Source organism: Cherax quadricarinatus, chromosome 62 (assembly GCF_038502225.1).
Source record: "Cherax quadricarinatus isolate ZL_2023a chromosome 62, ASM3850222v1, whole genome shotgun sequence".
Taxonomy (NCBI): Eukaryota; Metazoa; Arthropoda; class Malacostraca; order Decapoda; family Parastacidae; genus Cherax; species Cherax quadricarinatus.
The window spans coordinates 16,784,967-16,805,361 of record NC_091353.1 but is presented as its reverse complement, the minus strand read 5'-3'; the positions used below and the strand labels follow the sequence as shown (position 1 = coordinate 16,805,361).

The 20,395-nt window shown below is 40.6% G+C and overlaps 1 protein-coding gene across 1 annotated transcript in view; it reads left to right on the top strand.

Moving 5' to 3' along the window:
- Positions 1-20,395, top strand: part of Nelf-A (Negative elongation factor A) — a 91,343-nt gene that overhangs the window by 8,153 nt on the left and 62,795 nt on the right. Inside the window, exon 2 of the mRNA XM_053774569.2 lies at positions 2,902-3,023. Coding sequence (XP_053630544.1) covers positions 2,902-3,023 — 122 coding nt within the window. The remainder of the gene's footprint in view (positions 1-2,901; positions 3,024-20,395) is intronic.

The window sequence follows — 20,395 nt, the reverse complement described above, 5'->3', positions numbered from 1 at the left end:
AAGTTGACTGTACACTGTTGTAGTGTCTGGGCATTGTGTTAAGTTGACTGTACACTGTTGTAGTGTCTGGGCATTGTGTTAAGTTGACTGTACACTGTTGTAGTGTCTGGGCATTGTGTTAAGTTGACTGTACACTGTTGTAGTGTCTGGGCATTGTGTTAAGTTGACTGTACACTGTTGTAGTGTCTGGGCATTGTGTTAAGTTGACTGTACACTGTTGTAGTGGCTGGGCATTGTGTTAAGTTGACTGTACACTGTTGTAGTGTCTGGGCATTGTGTTAAGTTGACTGTACACTGTTGTAGTGCCTGGGCATTGTGTTAAGTTGACTGTACACTGTTGTAGTGTCTGGGCATTTTGTTAAGTTGACTGTACACTGTTGTAGTGTCTGGGCATTTTGTTAAGTTGACTGTACACTGTTGTAGTGCCTGGGCATTGTGTTAAGTTGACTGTACACTGTTGTAGTGTCTGGGCATTTTGTTAAGTTGACTGTACACTGTTGTAGTGCCTGGGCATTTTGTTAAGTTGACTGTACACTGTTGTAGTTGTGTTAAGTTGACTGTACACTGTTGTAGTGTCTGGGCATTTTGTTAAGTTGACTGTACACTGTTGTAGTGTCTGGGCATTTTGTTAAGTTGACTGTACACTGTTGTAGTGCCTGGGTGTTAAGTTGACTGTACACTGTTGTAGTGTCTGGGCATTTTGTTAAGTTGACTGTACACTGTTGTAGTGCCTGGGCATTGTGTTAAGTTGACTGTACACTGTTGTAGTGTCTGGGCATTTTGTTAAGTTGACTGTACACTGTTGTAGTGCCTGGGCATTGTGTTAAGTTGACTGTACACTGTTGTAGTGTCTGGGCATTTTGTTAAGTTGACTGTACACTGTTGTAGTGCCTGGGCATTTTGTTAAGTTGACTGTACACTGTTGTAGTGTCTGGGCATTTTGTTAAGTTGACTGTACACTGTTGTAGTGTCTGGGCATTGGTAAGTTACTGTGATCTTTCTTTTTGTTGTTGAGTTCTTTTTGTGTTCTTTTTCTTTTGCTTTGTTGTTGGGCCTTGTTTTTATACTTGTTATTCTGATGCTGTTTTTGTTTCATTTTTATTGTCCCCATAGTTTTTGTTGTGCGTTTAGTTTTGGTTGTGCTCTTGTTTTTGTTATGAACTTTGTTTTTGTTTTGGTTATGCACTTTGTTTTGGTTGTGCACATTGTTTTGGTTGTGCACTTTGTTTGGGTTGTGCATATTGTTTGGGTTGTGCACTTTGTTTTGGTTGTGCACTTTGTTTGGGTTGTGCACTTTTAGTTGTGCACTTTGTTTTGGTTGTGCACTTTGTTGTGTTTATTGACTTTGTTTTGGTTGTGCACTTTGTTTGGGTTCCTTACTGCTGCTGCTGCTTCTGTTGTGTGCAATAGTTTTAGTTAATAAAGAACACATTATTTCCACGACCTCAAACCAGGAAAATATAATTGCGCCTGGAGGGTCCTAGAGGGACTGGTACCGAGCTTGCACACGAAAATCACTCACTGCGAAGGCAGGGGACTTGGCAGACGATGCACCATCCCCCCAATGAAAAGCAGGGGTGTCACTAGCACGTTAAGAGACCATACAGTGGGTGTCAGGGGCCTGAGACTGTTCAACTGCCTCCCAGCACACATGGGGGGGATTGCCAACAGACCCCTGGCAGTCTTCAAGCTGGCACTGGACAAGCACCTAAAGTCGGTTCCTGATCAGCCGGGCTGTGGCTCGTACGTTGGTTTGCGTGCAGCCAGCAGCAACAGCCTGGTTGATCAGGGGCTGATCCACCAGGAGGCCTGGTCACAGACCGGGCCGCGGGGGCGTTGACCCCCGAAACTCTCTCCAGGTAAACTCCAGGTACTAGAAGTGATGTTTCTGAAGTGCAGTGTCATAATTGAAGTTAGTTTATACGTATATGTTTGGGTCCAAGGAGTGCAAGGGATATCACTGATGTTACTAACTCATTGGTTGGTAGAAGTTGTCTCCGATATTTTCCCACTGGTAAACGAGGCCTGGTCACAGACTGGGCTCTGGGGGCATTGACCCCCAATACCCTCTCCAGGTATACTGGTGAAGTTTCCCAAACATAATTAAGCAACTCTATCAGCGAACACACACCTAATATAAGTTTGACTTAAACCTAACTTATTCGGTTGGGTAACTTGTGGTTATATTTGTAACAACTACCAAACTACTGCTTGGATAATTTGCTAATGTTGATGATTTGAAAAGTCTGTGACTTAGCTAGACTCTGAGAGGAAAACACCTAATGAGGACTAATTTTATTTCTATGTTCCTTGATATAATTTTTATATTTTCATGAAGTGCTAAGTATGTATTGTGTGAGTAATTAAGCACAGGTAGTAGTGTGTTGTTCTCATTGTACTAGTCATGAGACAGTCATAGCCTTACATGGTACAAATTTTAGAAAATTATAAGATATAAAAAATAGTGAAGATGGTCACCATAAGCATAGTTCTATTCTTGTAGCTACACATAGGTAATTACAATAAATCTTCCATATAATGAAAGTTAGGGGGAAGCAGATGATTGATAATGGTAGTATGTCTGGATAGAGGAGAGATTTTGCTTTGGTTGAATTAATAACAGACAATTTTGTTAACCAACAGCATTTGTCAATTGTTTCCAAATTGATTCACCCAGTGGATTTTGTTCCGTATTTCTGAAGTCGTTATATGGAGAGTTTATTGTACCAGTAGTTTACTGAAATTGAAAAGTGAGTTTAAGTTCTGTTACAACAGATTAGAGATCGACTTGTGATATTAACTGAGGAAAGTAAAGTTTGCTCAGATACTGCATTAACAGTTGGTACATACAGCAGTTAACAAGTGTAACCAAGAACTAGCACCAGGGTGTTGCCATTGCAGTGGCGGTCAGAGCTGGAAGAGATCCTGGAAGTGGCTGTGGTGGACAGTGAACCCTGGGTGGCCATGTTGGCGGAGATCATGCGAACATGTCCGTCCTCTGGCAACCTCAACCTGGACATCCGGTAAGGCCTGGCTCTCAAGCCTATCATAAGCTGTATTATGTTTTCTCTTGGTCCTCTAAAATTTATCATGTTGTTCTTGTGCATTTACATTTAGGTAATGTTGTATTGCCAGTATGTTTTTGGTAGAGTAATTTTTCTGTCTGTATAGAAAATCTGTTGAATGCTTACGCTGTCCATACCCCTCAAATTGAAAGCCCAATTTTTGTGTCTTCAGGTTTGAAAAAAAAAAAATAAAAAAATATTTTATCTTCTAAAATGGTAGCGAATCTTTTTCTGAAGTGAAAGACACTAAAAACTCCAAATTTGATATACAGAATTAAGCAAGCACTCTATGTAACAGCAACTTTGCACATTTTGAGGCCTATTTTCATCCTTTTCTTGACTGTTTTATTAGTTTGTCTTTATGCTATCCATTTATTGCAAGAAACTACCCATTTATCCATGGGAAATTGTTCATTTGGCAAATTTTACACTATATTCAACAAATTCCAGTTTAAAACAGAGCTCAGGACAAACACTGCAGGTATTCTAGCCACAAAGGGGACCTTTTCTCTGTTCACTAATGTCCCCAGGCCTCTTCTTTATAGCGCACTCCATTATGAATTTTTTTTTATTGAAAATAGATTTTTCCCTATTTTTGTGACTAATAAACCATAACCAAGAATGCTTGGACATGGTTTAGGCCATCCTAAAAATTGAAACAGGTCTATTAAAATCCCATAAAACACGGGGGAGGGGTAGTGGGTCTTGTACCCTTCCCCAGGAAAATCGCCTAAAATCCACCATCACCAGCATGTTCTGTTCTGTTTATGGTCTCACACGAAATAGCCAATACAACCACAAAAACCATCTCAAGCAATGCCGCAGATTAACTTTATAACAAAAGTGCAAAGTCAGATGTTAGCTCTTCCCAAATATGCACTGTTGAGTTTTTTTTTTTTTTTTTTTTTTTTTTTTTTTTGTAAGGTACACACACCCACTACACAGTCATTCTCGTGTCTAGGCCAAAATTTGCAGCTTGGCAAATTTGAGGGCATTTAATTATTATGTGCACTAGTACATCATGGAAACTGATGACTGTTGCATACTAAAATGTTATGAACACTGATCACTGTCACATACTGTACTAGTTTGTGATGGACAGCTTGAGGGTGAAGGAGAATAAAAGTTTGCTATGGTGAATCTCTCTTAATTTGGGTCACCCTGTCCTGGTGGGAATTAGTTCATTGGTCATTGCAGCTACATTGAAGTATGCATTCATTAATCAATGTGAGTACATTGATTGCTATGAATACATTGATCAGTGAGTATGTAAGTGTAATTACCAATATAAGTACATTGATCAGCTTGAGTACATTGTTGTAAGGCAAGCTTCCCCTTGGTCCCATTTATTTCCCCCATTCATTTCATTAACCCTTAATCAACATTTCAGTTTATTTCATCATTCCTTTCCTTCCAGCTGTGGACGAGTTTGCCATAATTCATTTGCCCCTAACTACCTGTTCTTTGTTTTTGTTCTTATTAATGTTATTGTTTGCTGTGAGGTGAAGCAAAAGTTTATATGGGGTGGATGTAAGTTGAGGTGGGAGTGGTGTATGTGGTTTGGTGCTCTTGAGAGTGATGTGAAGTAGTATTTGTCAGTTGGAATGTTGTGTCTAGGTTGCTATAGTGTATGTGTGCATGCATGCATGCATGTGTGTGTGTGTATGTGTACTCACCTAATTGTACTCTCTTAATTGTGGTTGCAGGGGTCTAGACTCAGCTCTTCACTGATCGCTACTAGATCCTCTCTCTGCTCCCTTAGCTTTGTCATACCTCATCTTAAAGCTATGTATGGTTCCTGCCTCCATTACATCACTTGCTAGGCTATTCCACTTCCTGATGACTCTATGACTGAAGAAATACACTTCCTTACATCCCTCTGACTCGTCTTCAGCTTCCAATTGTGACCCCTTGTTTCTGTGTCCCCTCTCTGGAACATCCTGTCTCTGTCCACTTTATCTATTCCATGCAGTATTTTGTGTGTCGTTATCATGTCTCCCCTGACCCTCCTGTCCTCCAGTGTCGTCAGTCCGATTTCCCTCAACCTTTCTTTATAGGAACTAGCCTTATTGCAAACCTTTGTACTTTCGTTCATTTCTTGACGTGCTTGACTAGGTGTGGGTTCCAAATTGGTGCTGCATATTCCAGTATGGGCCTGACGTACACAGTGTACAATGTCTTGAACGATTCCTTACTAAAGTATCGGAACTCTATTCTCAGGTTTGCCAGGCGCCCATATGCTGCAGCAGTTATCTGTTTGGTGTGTGCCTCTGGAGACGTGCTCGGTGTTATAGTCACCCCAAGATCTTTCTCCTTGAGTGAGGTTGGCAGTCTTTGTCCACCTAGCGTATACTCTGTCTGCGGTCTTCTTTGCCCTTCCCCAACCTTCATGACTTTGCATTTGGCTGGGTTGAATTCGAGAAGCCAGTTGCTGGACCACGTGTCCAGCCTCTCCAGTTCTCTTTGTAGTTCTGCCTGATCCTCATCTGATTTAATTCTTCTCATTAACTTCACATCATCTGCAAACAGGGACACTTCAGAGTCTATCCCTTCCATCATGTCATTCACATATATCAAAAATAGCACTGGTCCCAGGACTGACCCCTGTGGGACCCTGGTCGTCACAGGCACCCACTGTGATACCTCATCACGTACCATAACTCGTTGTTGCCTCCCTGTCACGTATTCTCTGATCCATTGCAGTGCCTTTCCTGTTATACACGCCTGATCCTCCAGCTTCTGCACTAATCTCTTGTGAGGAACTGTGTCGAAGGCCTTCCTGCAGTCCAGGAAAATGCAATCAACCTACCCCTCTCTTGTGTCTTACTGCTGTTACCTTGTCATAAAACTCCAGAAGGTTTGTGACACAGGATTTGCCTTCCATGAATCCATGCTGGTTGTCGTTTATAATCTTTTACTGTTCCAGGTGCTCCACCACTCTCCTGATAATCTTCTCTGTGACTTTGCATACTATACACGTCAGAGACACTGGTCTGTAGTTTAGTGCCTCGTTTCTGTCTCCTTTCTTAAAAATGGGGACTACATTTGCTGTCTTCCATACCTCTGGTAGTTGCCCAGTTTCAAGGGATGTACAGTGGACTCCCGGTTCGCGATGCTATCGGTATCCGATAAATCCGGTAACCGATGCATTATATCGCAGAAAATTTGCCTCGCTTCCTGATACAAAACCCGGTATGCGATGTGGTTCGTACGAGACGTGTCCATGTGTGGCCTGAACTGCCCCGTGTGTGCCAGTGTTTACAAGCTAGCCAGTGTGCGCGCATCTAAGGATACATTTGGTACATTCCATATTATCCATATTATCACTGTTTTTTGGTGCCTGTTTTTGCAAAATAAGTCACCATGGGCCCCAAGAAAGCTCCCAGTGCCAACCCTTCGAGACCAAGGGTGCTAATGACTGTTGAAATGAAGAAAGAGATAATTGCAAAGTACGAAAGTGGAGTGCGTGTGTCGGAGCTGGTCAGGTTGTATAGTAAACCCCAATCAACCATCTCTACTATAGTGAGCAAGAAAACGGCAATAAAGGAAGCTGTTCTTGCAAAAGGTGCAACTGTGATTACGAAACAGCGACCGCAAGTGTTAGAAAATGTTGAGAGACTGTTATTGGTGTGGATAAATGAAAAACAGATAGCAGGAGATAGCATCTCTCAAGCAATCATTTGTGAAAAGGCTAGGCAGTTGCATGACGATTTGGTAAAAAAATTGCCTGCAACTAGTGGTGATGTGAGTGAATTTAAGGCCAGCAAAGGTTGGTTTGAAAGATTTAAGAATCGTAGTGGCATACATAGTGTGATTAGGCATGGTGAGGCTGCCAGTTATGTTGTGCGACAGAAGTCCAGCGACTCTCAAGCTGGTCCTAGTGGCATTAAAAGAAGAAGGGAAGTAACCCCGGAAAAGGACTTGCTACCTCAAGTCCTAATGGAGGGGGATTCCCCTTCTAAATGCTAACACCATCCACACACTCCCCTCCTCCCATCCCATCAACCATCACCAGATCTTCATTAAAGGTAAGTGTCAATTATTCTTTCGTTATTTATTGTTATTTATTGTTATTGTAATTACTATTTTATTGCATTAAACTTAATATTTCATGTGGTAAAAGTTTTTTTTTTTCATACTTTTGGGTGTCTTGCACGGATTAATTTGATTTCCATTATTTCTTATGGGGAAAATTGATTCGCTTTCCAATATTTTTGGTTTACGATGAGCTCTCAGGAACGGATTAGTATCGCGAACCGGGGGTCCACTGTATTGAAGGTTGTGGTTAGTGGCATGCACAGCGTCTCTGCTCCTTCTCTAATGACTCACGGGGAGATGTTGTCCGGTCCCATTGCTTTTAACCCTTTCAGGGTCCACAGGCCCTCTCAGAGACTTGTTCTCAGGGTCCCCCAAATTTAAAAAAAAAAAAAAAAATTATTTTTGCTTATGAAAAGATAGTTTTTTTTTTCTAAACATTATAGGGTAAACAAAAATTTTTTACCATCAATACGTACCGAGATATGGAGGCTTGAAGTGGACACAAAATGCCCGGTATATGTTATCGCTGACTGCCGTCACCTGGTATTATTTTTGTTTTTAGGTACTATTTTCTATTATTTTTTAATTTTTTTTTCCAAGTAACTTTTATGGCCTGTGAGACCAATATTAGCACTATTTTATAATTTTTTCTCTATTACACAATAACTCCACAAACACTGTTGTCCTTATATTGTTTATGATTGTTGTTTACACACACAAACAATAAAAAATGTTGTTTATTACTATTTTTCTATATTTTATATACACATATACAGTCACAGGGAATGTTTCTAGAAGTTCTGCAACCTGTGGAAGTCTTTGAAACATGGTGTCATGCACAGTGGTGTTATACACTCCTCACACATAAAACGAGTGTCTCTGCGTTGTTGTGGACGTTTTTTGTATGTGCACAGACGTAACACCTCTTCTGAGCCTTTTTCTTGAAAGCAGTAGCAGGCAGTTGTATTAGGAAGTGATCACCATGCTTCAGACGAGAAGGTAGTTGTTGATAATTTAGTGGGCGGTCTATTGCAGGTGTTGTTCCTTGGTATTTGAATACTATTTGTCTGATGATAGACAAACAAAATTTGGCATATGATGGTTTGTTTCTGGTCCTCATCTTATACATATTATAAGCATTGAGCATGGAAATGTCCAGAAGATGGAAAGAGTGTTTTATGTACCACTTATAACTCTTGCGAACACAATCAGCAAACCCAATCTGCATGTCACATTTGTCCACTGAGTGCATATTGAGGGTGTAATCAATCACAGCTGCAGGTTTTAGAATGGGTTCATTGCTTTCTCTATGCTGCCTGCCAGTGTTTGTCGTTTCGTTAGGGTGAACTGATGACAACAGTGGGACATCTCGTTTGTCATGCCACCGAAATGCCATGATGTCATTGGCAGCAAATGCCTGCACCTCACCTCTACGAGTGCCAGCGTCAAACCTGGGCACATGTTTACGATTTGCACGCACTGTGCCACACACATCTGTCATGTTCACTCGCAAAAAAATCACTGAGTGAGGGGCTTGTGTACCAGTTATCAGTATATAGTATATGCCCCTTACCAAGGTATGGTTCTATCATTGTTCTAACCACATCACCAGAGATGCCCAATAACTTCCTGGTATTTTGCAATGTATAACTTCAAGTGTGCACAATAATATCCAGTACAAGACCACTGTAACAATCACAAAGCACAAACAACTTTATAACAAAGTGTTTCCTCTTGCTTGGTATATACTGCTTGAAAGAGAGTCTTCCATTGAACAGAATCAAAGACTCGTCAATTACAAGCTTCTTGAAGAGATAAAAATACATATTGAATTTCTCTTTCAGATACACAAACACATTCCTAATCTTATATAACCTGTCGTTTCTGTCAGGCCTGGTTTTGTCTGAGAAGTGAAGCATATGTAATAGTAGCACAAATCGATTCACTCCCATTATATCACTGAAACCTGGGGTTGCAATCAGGCGGTCTGTTGACCAGTATGATTTCAAACTGTGCTTATACACATGTGGCATAAGCATTATTGTGGCAAAGAAAAGATACATCTCAACCACAGTTGTCTCCTTCCACCTGTATGGCTGTGAGCTTGGTGAAAGTATTGTGTTTGACATGGTGTACTCGTAGTATCTGTTGCTTTCCCTGACAATAATTTCCATCAGGGGTTCATCAAAGAATAACTCGAAACATTCCACTTCAGTGGCATTGTTCCCCAGTGTACAACATGGCTGTATTCCACTTTGGCTTTCATCAAACTGGTGGGGATTTGGAACAAAATTGACAGCTTCCTGCCAATCCCAGGTGCTGTCTGCTGGTGGGTACTGGACAATGACAGGTGGTTGTGGTTGTGGAGGCTGGTGTGGTGGGTGGGTGGGGGATGGTGGCCTTTGTTGTAGATCAGCTGAGGCAATGGCATGGGTGGCAGCATGGCCCACTGCTGGTGCCTCACCACTGGCACCACCACTACCACCACCATGCACATTTTCCATCCCAATTGCAACACTTTCATCGTCGTTCTCACTGTCTGTTCCTGTTGTACAGCCACAGGATGTACTCCGAGATGTACTCCTTCCCCTTGGAATAGCATATGGCACACTACCAGAGTGCATATATCGTCGTATTTACTGACGCTTCACTGGAGAATATTCCACTTCACTATCACTATTGGAACTGGTTTCAAGAGCTTGTAGTTCATATTCACTATCACTATCATCTCCAGTGCTCACATCTGAGTCCAGGATTTGGGAAAATATGAGTTTCCTCTTTCGTTCTGGTACAACTGAACGTGAACAAGACAGCCCAGCAGCAGAGGTGGAAGGCTGAGGGTCGTCTGGGTTTTCCTCACTATTACCGATATTATGGTCATTAGTTTCGGTGAAAACCTCACCAAAACCTTGAAACTCATCTTCACTGGCACTTCCATCTGTATTAGAACTGTCACTGGGGAACAAAAGTGTCCCAATTCGCTGAGGAGTGAGGAGTTTCTTACTGCGAGGCATGGCAAACAACGTCTACTAAAATGGCGTTCCCACAATGTGCCACTGGGTCCCAGATTTTTTTCTACCACGCACACCGACCCCACACACCTATTCTCTCACACCTAGGCCTACCAGCCTTTTCCTGCGAGATTTGAAGGCACTAGAATTTATGCGTACTAGTATGTCATGGACACTGGCACGTAAGCCGTACTAGTACGGCCGAAACAAGGAAAGGGCTAAGTTATCAAGGTTACTTAGCAGCTTCTGCACCACCACCTCTGTTGTTTGTATGTCATCCAACACTTCTTGGTACAGTCCCTGTTGGTGTTACCCTCTGTGCTGTCTTCCCAGAGCCCTTCCTGTCTCTACTGTAAATACTTCCTTAAATCTCAGGTTGAGCTTCTCGCATACCTCATGATTGTTTCTTGTGAGTTGCGCACCTTCTTTCCTCAGCCTGATCACCTGGTCTTTGACTGTTGTCTTCCTCCTAATGTGGCTATACACCAGTTTTGGGTCAGACTTGACTTGCAATGCTCTGTGTGTGTGTGTGTGATATATATATATATATATATATATATATATATATATATATATATATATATATATATATATATATAATTTTTTTTTTTTTTTCAACAAGTCGGCAGCCTCCCACCGAGGCAGGGTGGCCCAAAAAAGAAAGAAAATCCCCAAAAAGAAAATACTTTCATCATCATTCAACACTTTCACCACACTCACACGTTATCACTGCTTTTGCAGAGGTGCTCAGAATACAACAGTTTAGAAGCATATACGTTTAAAGATACACAACATACCCCTCCAAACTGCCAATATCCCAAACCCCTCCTTTAAAGTGCAGGCATTGTACTTCCCATTTCCAGGACTCAAGTCCGACTATATGAAAATAACCAGTTTCCCTGAATCCCTTCACTAAATATTACCCTGCTCACACTCCAACAGATCGTCAGGTCCCAAGTGTCATTCGTCTCCATTCACTCCTATCTAACACGCTCACGTACGCTTGCTGGAAGTCCAAGCCCCTCGCCCACAAAACCTCCTTTACCCCCTCTTTCCAACCCTTTCGAGGATGACCCCTACCCCTCCTTCCTTCCTCTATAGATTTATATGCTTTCCATGTCATTCTACTTTGATCCATTCTCTCTAAATGACCAAACCACCTCAACAACTCCTCTTCTGCCCTCTGACTAATGCTTTTATTAACTCCACACCTCCTAATTTCCACACTCTGAATTTTCTGCATAATATTTACACCACACATTGCCCTTAGACAGGACATCTCCACTGCCTCCAACCGTCTCCTCGCTGCTGCATTTACCACCCAAGCTTCACATCCATATAAGAGTGTTGGTACTACTATACTTTCATACATTCCCTTCTTTGCCTCCATAGATAACGTTTTTTGACTCCACATATACCTCAACGCACCACTCACCTTTTTTCCCTCATCAATTCTATGATTAACCTCAACCTTCATAAATCCATCCGCCAACACGTCAACTCCCAAGTACGTATCTGAAAACATTCACTTCTTCCATACTCCTCCTCCCCAATTTGATATCCAATTTTTCTTTATCTAAATCATTTGATACCCTCATCACCTTACTCTTTTCTATGTTCACTTTCAACTTTCTACCTTTACACACATTCTCAAACTCATCTACTAACCTTTGCAATTTTTCTTTAGAATCTCCCATAAGCACAGTATCATCAGCAAAAAGTAACTGTGTCAATTCCCATTTTGAATTTGATTCCCCATAATTTAATCCCACCCCTCTCCCAAACACCCTAGCATTTACTTCTTTTACAACCCCATCTATAAATATATTAAACAACCATGGTGACATTACACATCCCTGTCTAAGATCTACTTTTACCGGGAAGTATTCTCCCTCTCATCTACACACCCTAACCTGAGCCTCACCATCCTCATAAAAGCTCTTTACAGCATTTAGTAACTTACCACCTATTCCATATATTTGCAACATCTGCCACATTGCTCCTCTATCCACTCTATCATATGCCTTTTCTAAATCCATAAATGCAATAAAAACTTCCCAACCTTTATCTAAATACTGTTCACATATATGCTTCAATGTAAACACTTGATCTACACATCCCCTACCCACTCTGAAGCCTCCCTGCTCATCTGCAATCCTACATTCTGTCTTACCTCTAATTCTTTCACTTATAACCCTACCGTATACTTTTCCTGGTATACTCACTAAACTTATTCCTCTATAATTTTTACAATCTCTTTTGTCCCCTTTCCCTTTATATGAAAGGACTATACATGCTCTCTGCCAATCCCTAGGTACCTTCCCCTCTTTCATACATTTATTAAACAAAAGTACCAACCACTCCAACACTATATCCCCCCCTGCTTTTAACATTTCTGTCATGATCCCATCAGTTCCAGCTGCTTTACCCCCTTTCATTCTACGTAATGCCTCACGTTCCTCCACCACACTTACATTCTGCTCTTCTTCACCCCTAAAAGATGGTATACCTCCCTGGCCAGTGCATGAAATTACCGCCTCCCTTTCTTCCTCAACATTTAAAAGTTCCTCAAAATATTCTCGCCATCTACCTAATACCTCCCTCTCCCCATCTACTAACTCCCCTACTCTGTTTTTAACGGACAAATCCATACTTTCCCTAGGCTTTCTTAACTTGTTTAACTCACTCCAAAATTTTTTCTTATTTTCATTAAAATTTCTTGACAGTGCCTCTCCCACTCTTTCATCTGCTCTCCTTTTGCACTCTCTCACCACTCTCTTCACCTTTCTTTTACTCTCCATATACTCTGCTCTTCTTATAACACTTCTGCTTTGTAAACACCTCTCATAAGCGAGAGAGAGAGAGATAGAGATTTATATATAGAGAGAGATTTATATAGATATATATAGAGAGAGAGATATATAGAGATATATATATATATATAGAGAGATATATAGAGATATATATAGATATATATATATATATATAGATATATATATAGAGAGAGATATATATATATAGATATATATATAGAGAGAGATATATAGAGATATATATATAGAGAGAGATATATATAGAGAGAGATATATAGAGATATATATAGAGAGAGAGATATAGAGAGAGAGAGATATATAGAGAGATATATAGAGAGATATATAGAGAGATATATAGAGAGATATATAGAGATATATATAGAGATATATATAGAGAGAGAGATACATAGAGAGATATATAGAGAGAGAGATAGAGAGAGATATATATATAGAGATATATATAGAGAGATATATATATATATAGAGATACATATATATAGAGATACAGTGGTCCCTCGCTTTTCATAGTTCTCGGCAATCGTAAATTTCGCCAATCATAGGGGTATTTTCGTATAAACATGGACTCGCTTTTCATTGGTTGACTCGCGAATAGTAGTTCGTCCGGGATGCGTACGCACGGTGTGAGCCGGGGAGGCCTCCCTACCCAGCCAGTCTGGCATTGTTTACCAGTGAGTGAAGGTCCCCTCAAGTGCTCCTACGAAATATTTCATAATATTCCACTCATTTTAGTGCTTGCAAGTACTAAATAAGCTACCATGGCTCCAAAGAAAGCTCCTAGTGCCAAGCCTGTGGTAAAGAAGGTGAGAAATATGTACAGTGACAAAGTCTTGGGCCATTTTAGGGAAGTGTTAAAGAGACGCCAGAAACAGAGCTCTCTCCACAGTTACTTTGCGAGACAGGACTAGAGTGACTCTCAAGGTGGTCCTAGTGGCATTAAGAAACAGAGAAGAGAAGCAACTCCAGAGAAGCAATTGGTACCTGAGGTGTTGCTGGAAGGGGATTCCCCTTCCAAACTGTAAACAATCCAATCTCTCTCCTCCTCCAGTCTCCCATACACTAAGAAGAATCTCCAATAAAGGTAAGTGTTATGCTGTTAATGTTTCATTCATCATTTCCCATTGTATTGTTTGTACTACATGTATATTTCATGTAAAAAATTTTTTTGTTTTAATACTTCTGGGTGTCAGGAACGGATTAATTGTATTTACATTATTTCTTATGGGGAAAATTGATTCGCAAATCGTAAATTTCGTTTATAGTAGCTCCTCCAGGAACGGATTAATTACGAAAAACGAGGGACCACTGTATATATAGAGAGAGAGATATAGAGATATATATTTAGAGAGAGATAGAGATATATATATAGATATATATATATATATATATATATATTTTTTTTTTTATTTTTTATTATCACACCGGCCGATTCCCACCAAGGCAGGGTGGCCCGAAAAAGAAAAACTTTCACCATCATTCACTCCATCACTGTCTTGCCAGAAGGGTGCTTTACACTACAGTTTTTAAACTGCAACATTAACACCCCTCCTTCAGAGTGCAGGCACTGTACTTCCCATCTCCAGGACTCAAGTCCGGCCTGCCGGTTTCCCTGAATCCCTTCATAAATGTTACTTTGCTCACACTCCAACAGCACGTCAAGTATTAAAAACCATTTGTCTCCATTCACTCCTATCAAACACGCTCACGCATGCCTGCTGGAAGTCCAAGCCCCTCGCACACAAAACCTCCTTTACCCCCTCCCTCCAACCCTTCCTAGGCCGACCCCTACCCCGCCTTCCTTCCACTACAGACTGATACACTCTTGAAGTCATTCTGTTTCGCTCCATTCTCTCTACATGTCCGAACCACCTCAACAACCCTTCCTCAGCCCTCTGGACAACAGTTTTGGTAATCCCGCACCTCCTCCTAACTTCCAAACTACGAATTCTCTGCATTATATTCACACCACACATTGCCCTCAGACATGACATCTCCACTGCCTCCAGCCTTCTCCTCGCTGCAACATTCATCACCCACGCTTCACACCCATATAAGAGCGTTGGTAAAACTATACTCTCATACATTCCCCTCTTTGCCTCCAAGGACAAAGTTCTTTGTCTCCACAGACTCCTAAGTGCACCACTCACTCTTTTTCCCTCATCAATTCTATGATTCACCTCATCTTTCATAGACCCATCCGCTGACACGTCCACTCCCAAATATCTGAATACGTTCACCTCCTCCATACTCTCTCCCTCCAATCTGATATTCAATCTTTCATCACCTAATCTTTTTGTTATCCTCATAACCTTACTCTTTCCTGTATTCACCTTTAATTTTCTTCTTTTGCACACCCTACCAAATTCATCCACCAATCTCTGCAACTTCTCTTCAGAATCTCCCAAGAGCACAGTGTCATCAGCAAAGAGCAGCTGTGACAACTCCCACTTTGTGTGTGATTCTTTATCTTTTAACTCCACGCCTCTTGCCAAGACCCTCGCATTTACTTCTCTTACAACCCCATCTATAAATATATTAAACAACCACGGTGACATCACACATCCTTGTCTAAGGCCTACTTTTACTGTGAAAAAATTTCCCTCTTTCCTACATACTCTAACTTGAGCCTCACTATCCTCGTAAAAACTCTTCACTGCTTTCAGTAACCTACCTCCTACACCATACACTTGCAACATCTGCCACATTGCCCCCCTATCCACCCTGTCATATGCCTTTTCCAAATCCATAAATGCCACAAAGACCTCTTTAGCCTTATCTAAATACTGTTCACTTATATGTTTCACTGTAAACACCTGGTCCACACACCCCCTACCTTTCCTAAAGCCTCCTTGTTCATCTGCTATCCTATTCTCCGTCTTACTCTTAATTCTTTCAATTATAACTCTACCATACACTTTACCAGGTACACTCAACAGACTTATCCCCCTATAATTTTTTGCACTCTCTTTTATCCCCTTTGCCTTTATACAAAGGAACTATGCATGCTCTCTGCCAGTCCCTAGGTACCTTACCCTCTTCCATACATTTATTAAATAATTGCACCAACCACTCCAAAACTATATCCCCACCTGCTTTTAACATTTCTATCTTTATCCCATCAATCCCGGCTGCCTTACCCCCTTTCATTTTACCTACTGCCTCACGAACTTCCCCCACACTCACAACTGGCTCTTCCTCACTCCTACAAGATGTTATTCCTCCTTGCCCTATACACGAAATCACAGCTTCCCTATCTTCATCAACATTTAACAATTCCTCAAAATATTCCTTCCATCTTCCCAATACCTCTAACTCTCCATTTAATAACTCTCCTCTCCTATTTTTAACTGACAAATCCATTTGTTCTCTAGGCTTTCTTAACTTGTTAATCTCACTCCAAAACTTTTTCTTATTTTCAACAAAATTTGTTGATAACATCTCACCCACTCTCTCATTTGCTCTCTTTTTACATTGCTTCACCACTCTCTTAACTTCTCTCTTTTTCTCCATATACTCTTCCCTCCTTGCATCACTTCTACTTTGTAAAAACTTCTCATATGCTAACTTTTTCTCCCTTACTACTCTCTTTACATCATCATTCCACCAATCGCTCCTCTTCCCTCCTGCACCCACTTTCCTGTAACCACAAACTTCTGCTGAACACTCTAACACTACATTTTTAAACCTACCCCATACCTCTTCGACCCCATTGCCTATGCTCTCATTAGCCCATCTATCCTCCAATAGCTGTTTATATCTTACCCTAACTGCCTCCTCTTTTAGTTTATAAACCTTCACCTCTCTCTTCCCTGATGCTTCTATTCTCCTTGTATCCCATCTACCTTTTACTCTCAGTGTAGCTACAACTAGAAAGTGATCTGATATATCTGTGGCCCCTCTATAAACATGTACATCCTGAAGTCTACTCAACAGTCTTTTATCTACCAATACATAATCCAACATTATATATATATATATATATATATATATATATATATATATATATATATATATATATATATATATACAGAGAGAAAGAGAGACAGAGATATACAGAGAGAGAGATATATATATATAGAGATAGATATATATATATATATATATAGAGAGAGAGAGATATATAGAGAGAGAGAGAGATAGAGAGAGCAAGAGGTAGAGAAAGTGAGGAGGATAATGCAAGAGTAAAAGTATGAGAGGTAGAGTGAGAAAGAGAGAGCGAGGGGGGGGGTATGAGTTTGCATGTGTGTGTGGGGGAGTTGGAGTGGTGTGTGTGAATTAGTGGACTGGTATGCATGGGTTGGAGTGGAGTGGGTACATGGGATGGTACAGAGTGGGTACATGATTTGGAGTGGAATGGGTATGTGGGTTGGAGTAGAGTGGGTATGTGGGTTAGAGTGGTATACTTGGATTAATGATACTCAGATTCATTTGGGCATGTGGGCTGGAGTGTTCTGCATGAGTGGGGGTGGATGAGTGGTTAGGTATGGGTAGGTAGAAACTGGTGAACTAAAGGGGAATGTGAGCACTGCAGGTTCTACTTAGCATAGGAGCAGTAGGATTCAGCAGTGTTCCACTGTCTTGAAGTATTGGGTGTACAGGAGGGCCCCACTTATAAAGCAGGTTAGACCCTGGACTACTGTTGTAATGTGAAAATCACTGTAAAGTGAATCATAACCTTATTTCAATTTCAAATGCTTACAAAAAGCCTGATAACATGTTTACACTATCATATATGGAGCAGTAGAGCTAGGCCTTTTGCTTCCTTAGTATATTTTCATCAATAGCTTATAGTGAGTGGTGAATGTATTTATTGTAAGAAGTCTGAATAAATACATAATTGAAAACCGCTGCATTAGCGAAACACTGTAAAGTGAAGCACTGTAAAGCGGGGCCCTCCTGTACTTTTGACAGTAATGAAAGTGTGCTAGTGAATATCCCTATATCATTTTCCAGCTCAGTTGTCCTATCTTGCTGATCAAAGAAAAATAGCCTATAAGGTAAGGCAATTCACTGGATCAAAAACCCTTTCTTTTCCTGCCTCGAAGAAGGTGAGGCTAAGAGCTAGCTCTTTTTAACTAAAATTCTCACACAGGATGTTTGCCTACTGTAACAACGTACTGGCGTGAGAGATTTGGGTGTAAAATAGATGCAATGCGATGCAGGGGAACTGTGAGAACCACACGAGAACAGTGTATCGACACCTGTGGGCAGCGACTATTCAACCTGTTATCAGCAGATATCAAAAACTTATGCTGGAACAAGTGTAGAAGTTATCAAGAGGAAACTGGATCACTACCTCAGCAGTGTGCCAGATGTACGCGGCTGTGATAGATACGTATATGGGCCAGCGGGCTGCTTGCAGCAACAGTCTGGTCGACCAGGCAGTCAGCAGGGAGGCATGGCCCAAGGCCAGGTCGCGAGAATAGGAAAACTCTCGAAATAGGTCACAGGTAAATCACAGGTAAATAATATTGTAGTCTCTCCAATTTTCATATGAATGATGAGGATAATCCCAGGTATTTCAGAATTGATTGAAACAATTAGAATTTTCAAAATATAATTCCAGTGGGATTGAAATCCTTAATTATTGCCAGATGTGATTTGATAGGCACACAATCTCAAAAAAATATGCACAGTTTTGTAACACCAGCCCCTTTTCTCTAACATTTCAGAATTCTATATACAACAATTTCTTAATTGGCACCTCCACAGTTTAATAGAAATCTGAACTTTTCTTTTAAATATAGTGCAGTAATGCTGAAAACTTGAAGTCACTCAGGTGTGGCCTTCTCAAATCATTGCTTGGAAACCGTGAGGATGAAAGAATAATTAAAAATTAAGATACCCCGAAAACCACTATAGATACAGGAAGGCCCCCCTTATACATCAGGTTTGGTTCTGGGCTACCGCTGTGAAGTGATACACATAATTGTTTTTTTGACTTTCAAATGCATATACATGTAAAAGCCTGATAACGTGTTTGCACTATAACACGTTAAGTGAGCAATAGAGCTAGGCATAAAAAATTCATATACAGTACACACATTACTTACGTTAAAATATTTTCATCCTTAGCATATGAGTGGTGAATATATTTATTGTAGGAAGTCTGAATAAATGAAGAATGGGTATAATTGAAAACAGCTGCATTAGCTAAATGCTGTAAAGTGAAGCGCTGTAAAGCAGAGGGCACTCCTGTATATGCTTTTGGGGGTACTTGTTTATTATTCCCGGTTTGTATTTCTTCAAAACTAGGATGACTGTTTTGGTAGAGTATTGTATAGCACAGTATTCAGAATGTTCAGTTTTTTCATTGTTTGTTAATTTTATCAGTTTTTATTGTGTTGTATCTTAAGGTGTTAAGATAATCTCTCTAACTTTTCAGATTTGTTTATAATTAAATGAAGAAATTTCTAGACAATGAAAAGCATTTTGAATTTTTTTTTTTTAACAAGTTGGCCATCTCCCACCTAGGCAGGGTGACCCAAAAAGAAAGAAAATCCCCAAAAAGAAAATACTTTCATCATTCAACACTTTCACCTCACTCACACACAATCACTGTTTTTGCAGAGGTGCTCAGAATACAACAGTTTAGAAGCATATACGTATAAAGATACACATGTCCCTCCAAACTGTCCCCTCCTTTAACCCGTACATGGTCCAAACGTATATATACGTTCACTACCGTACTGCCCCAACTTTTTTTGAGAAAAAAAACATTGTTGTTTTTTAATAGGAAAAAAGAACATATGGTACCCAGGCATCCCCAATTATTTTAATATGGTGCACAGTGAGTGCTCACACCCATTCTTACATGTCTAGGTGACTCAGGGTTATCGTGGCAATGTTAAATGTAGGATACATAATACGTATATATACGTTTGGGGCACTAGCGGTAAAAACGTGTATATACGTTTGGACCATTTACGGGTTAAAGTGCAGGCAGTGTCCTTCCCATTTCCAGGACTCAATTCCGGCTATATAAAATAACTGGTTTCCCTGAATCCCTTCACTAAATATTACCCTGTTCACACTCCAACAGCTCGTCAGGTCCCAAATACCATTCGTCTCCATTCACTCCTATCTAACACGCTCACGCATACTTACTGGAAGTCCAGGCCCCTTGCCCACAAAACCTCCTTTACCCCCTCCCTCCAACCTTTTCGAGGAAGACCCCTACCCCGCCTTCCTTCTCCTACAGATTTATATGCTCTCCATGTCATTCAACTTTGATCCATTCTCTCTAAATAACCAAACCACCTCAACAACCCCTCTTCAGCCCTCTGACTAATACTTTTATTAACTCCACACCTTCTAATTTCCACACACTGAGTTTTCTGCATAATATTTACACCACATATTGCCCTTAGACAGGACATCTCCACTGCCTCCAACCATCTCACTGCAGCATTTATAACCCAAGCTTCACACCCATATAAGAGTGGTGGTA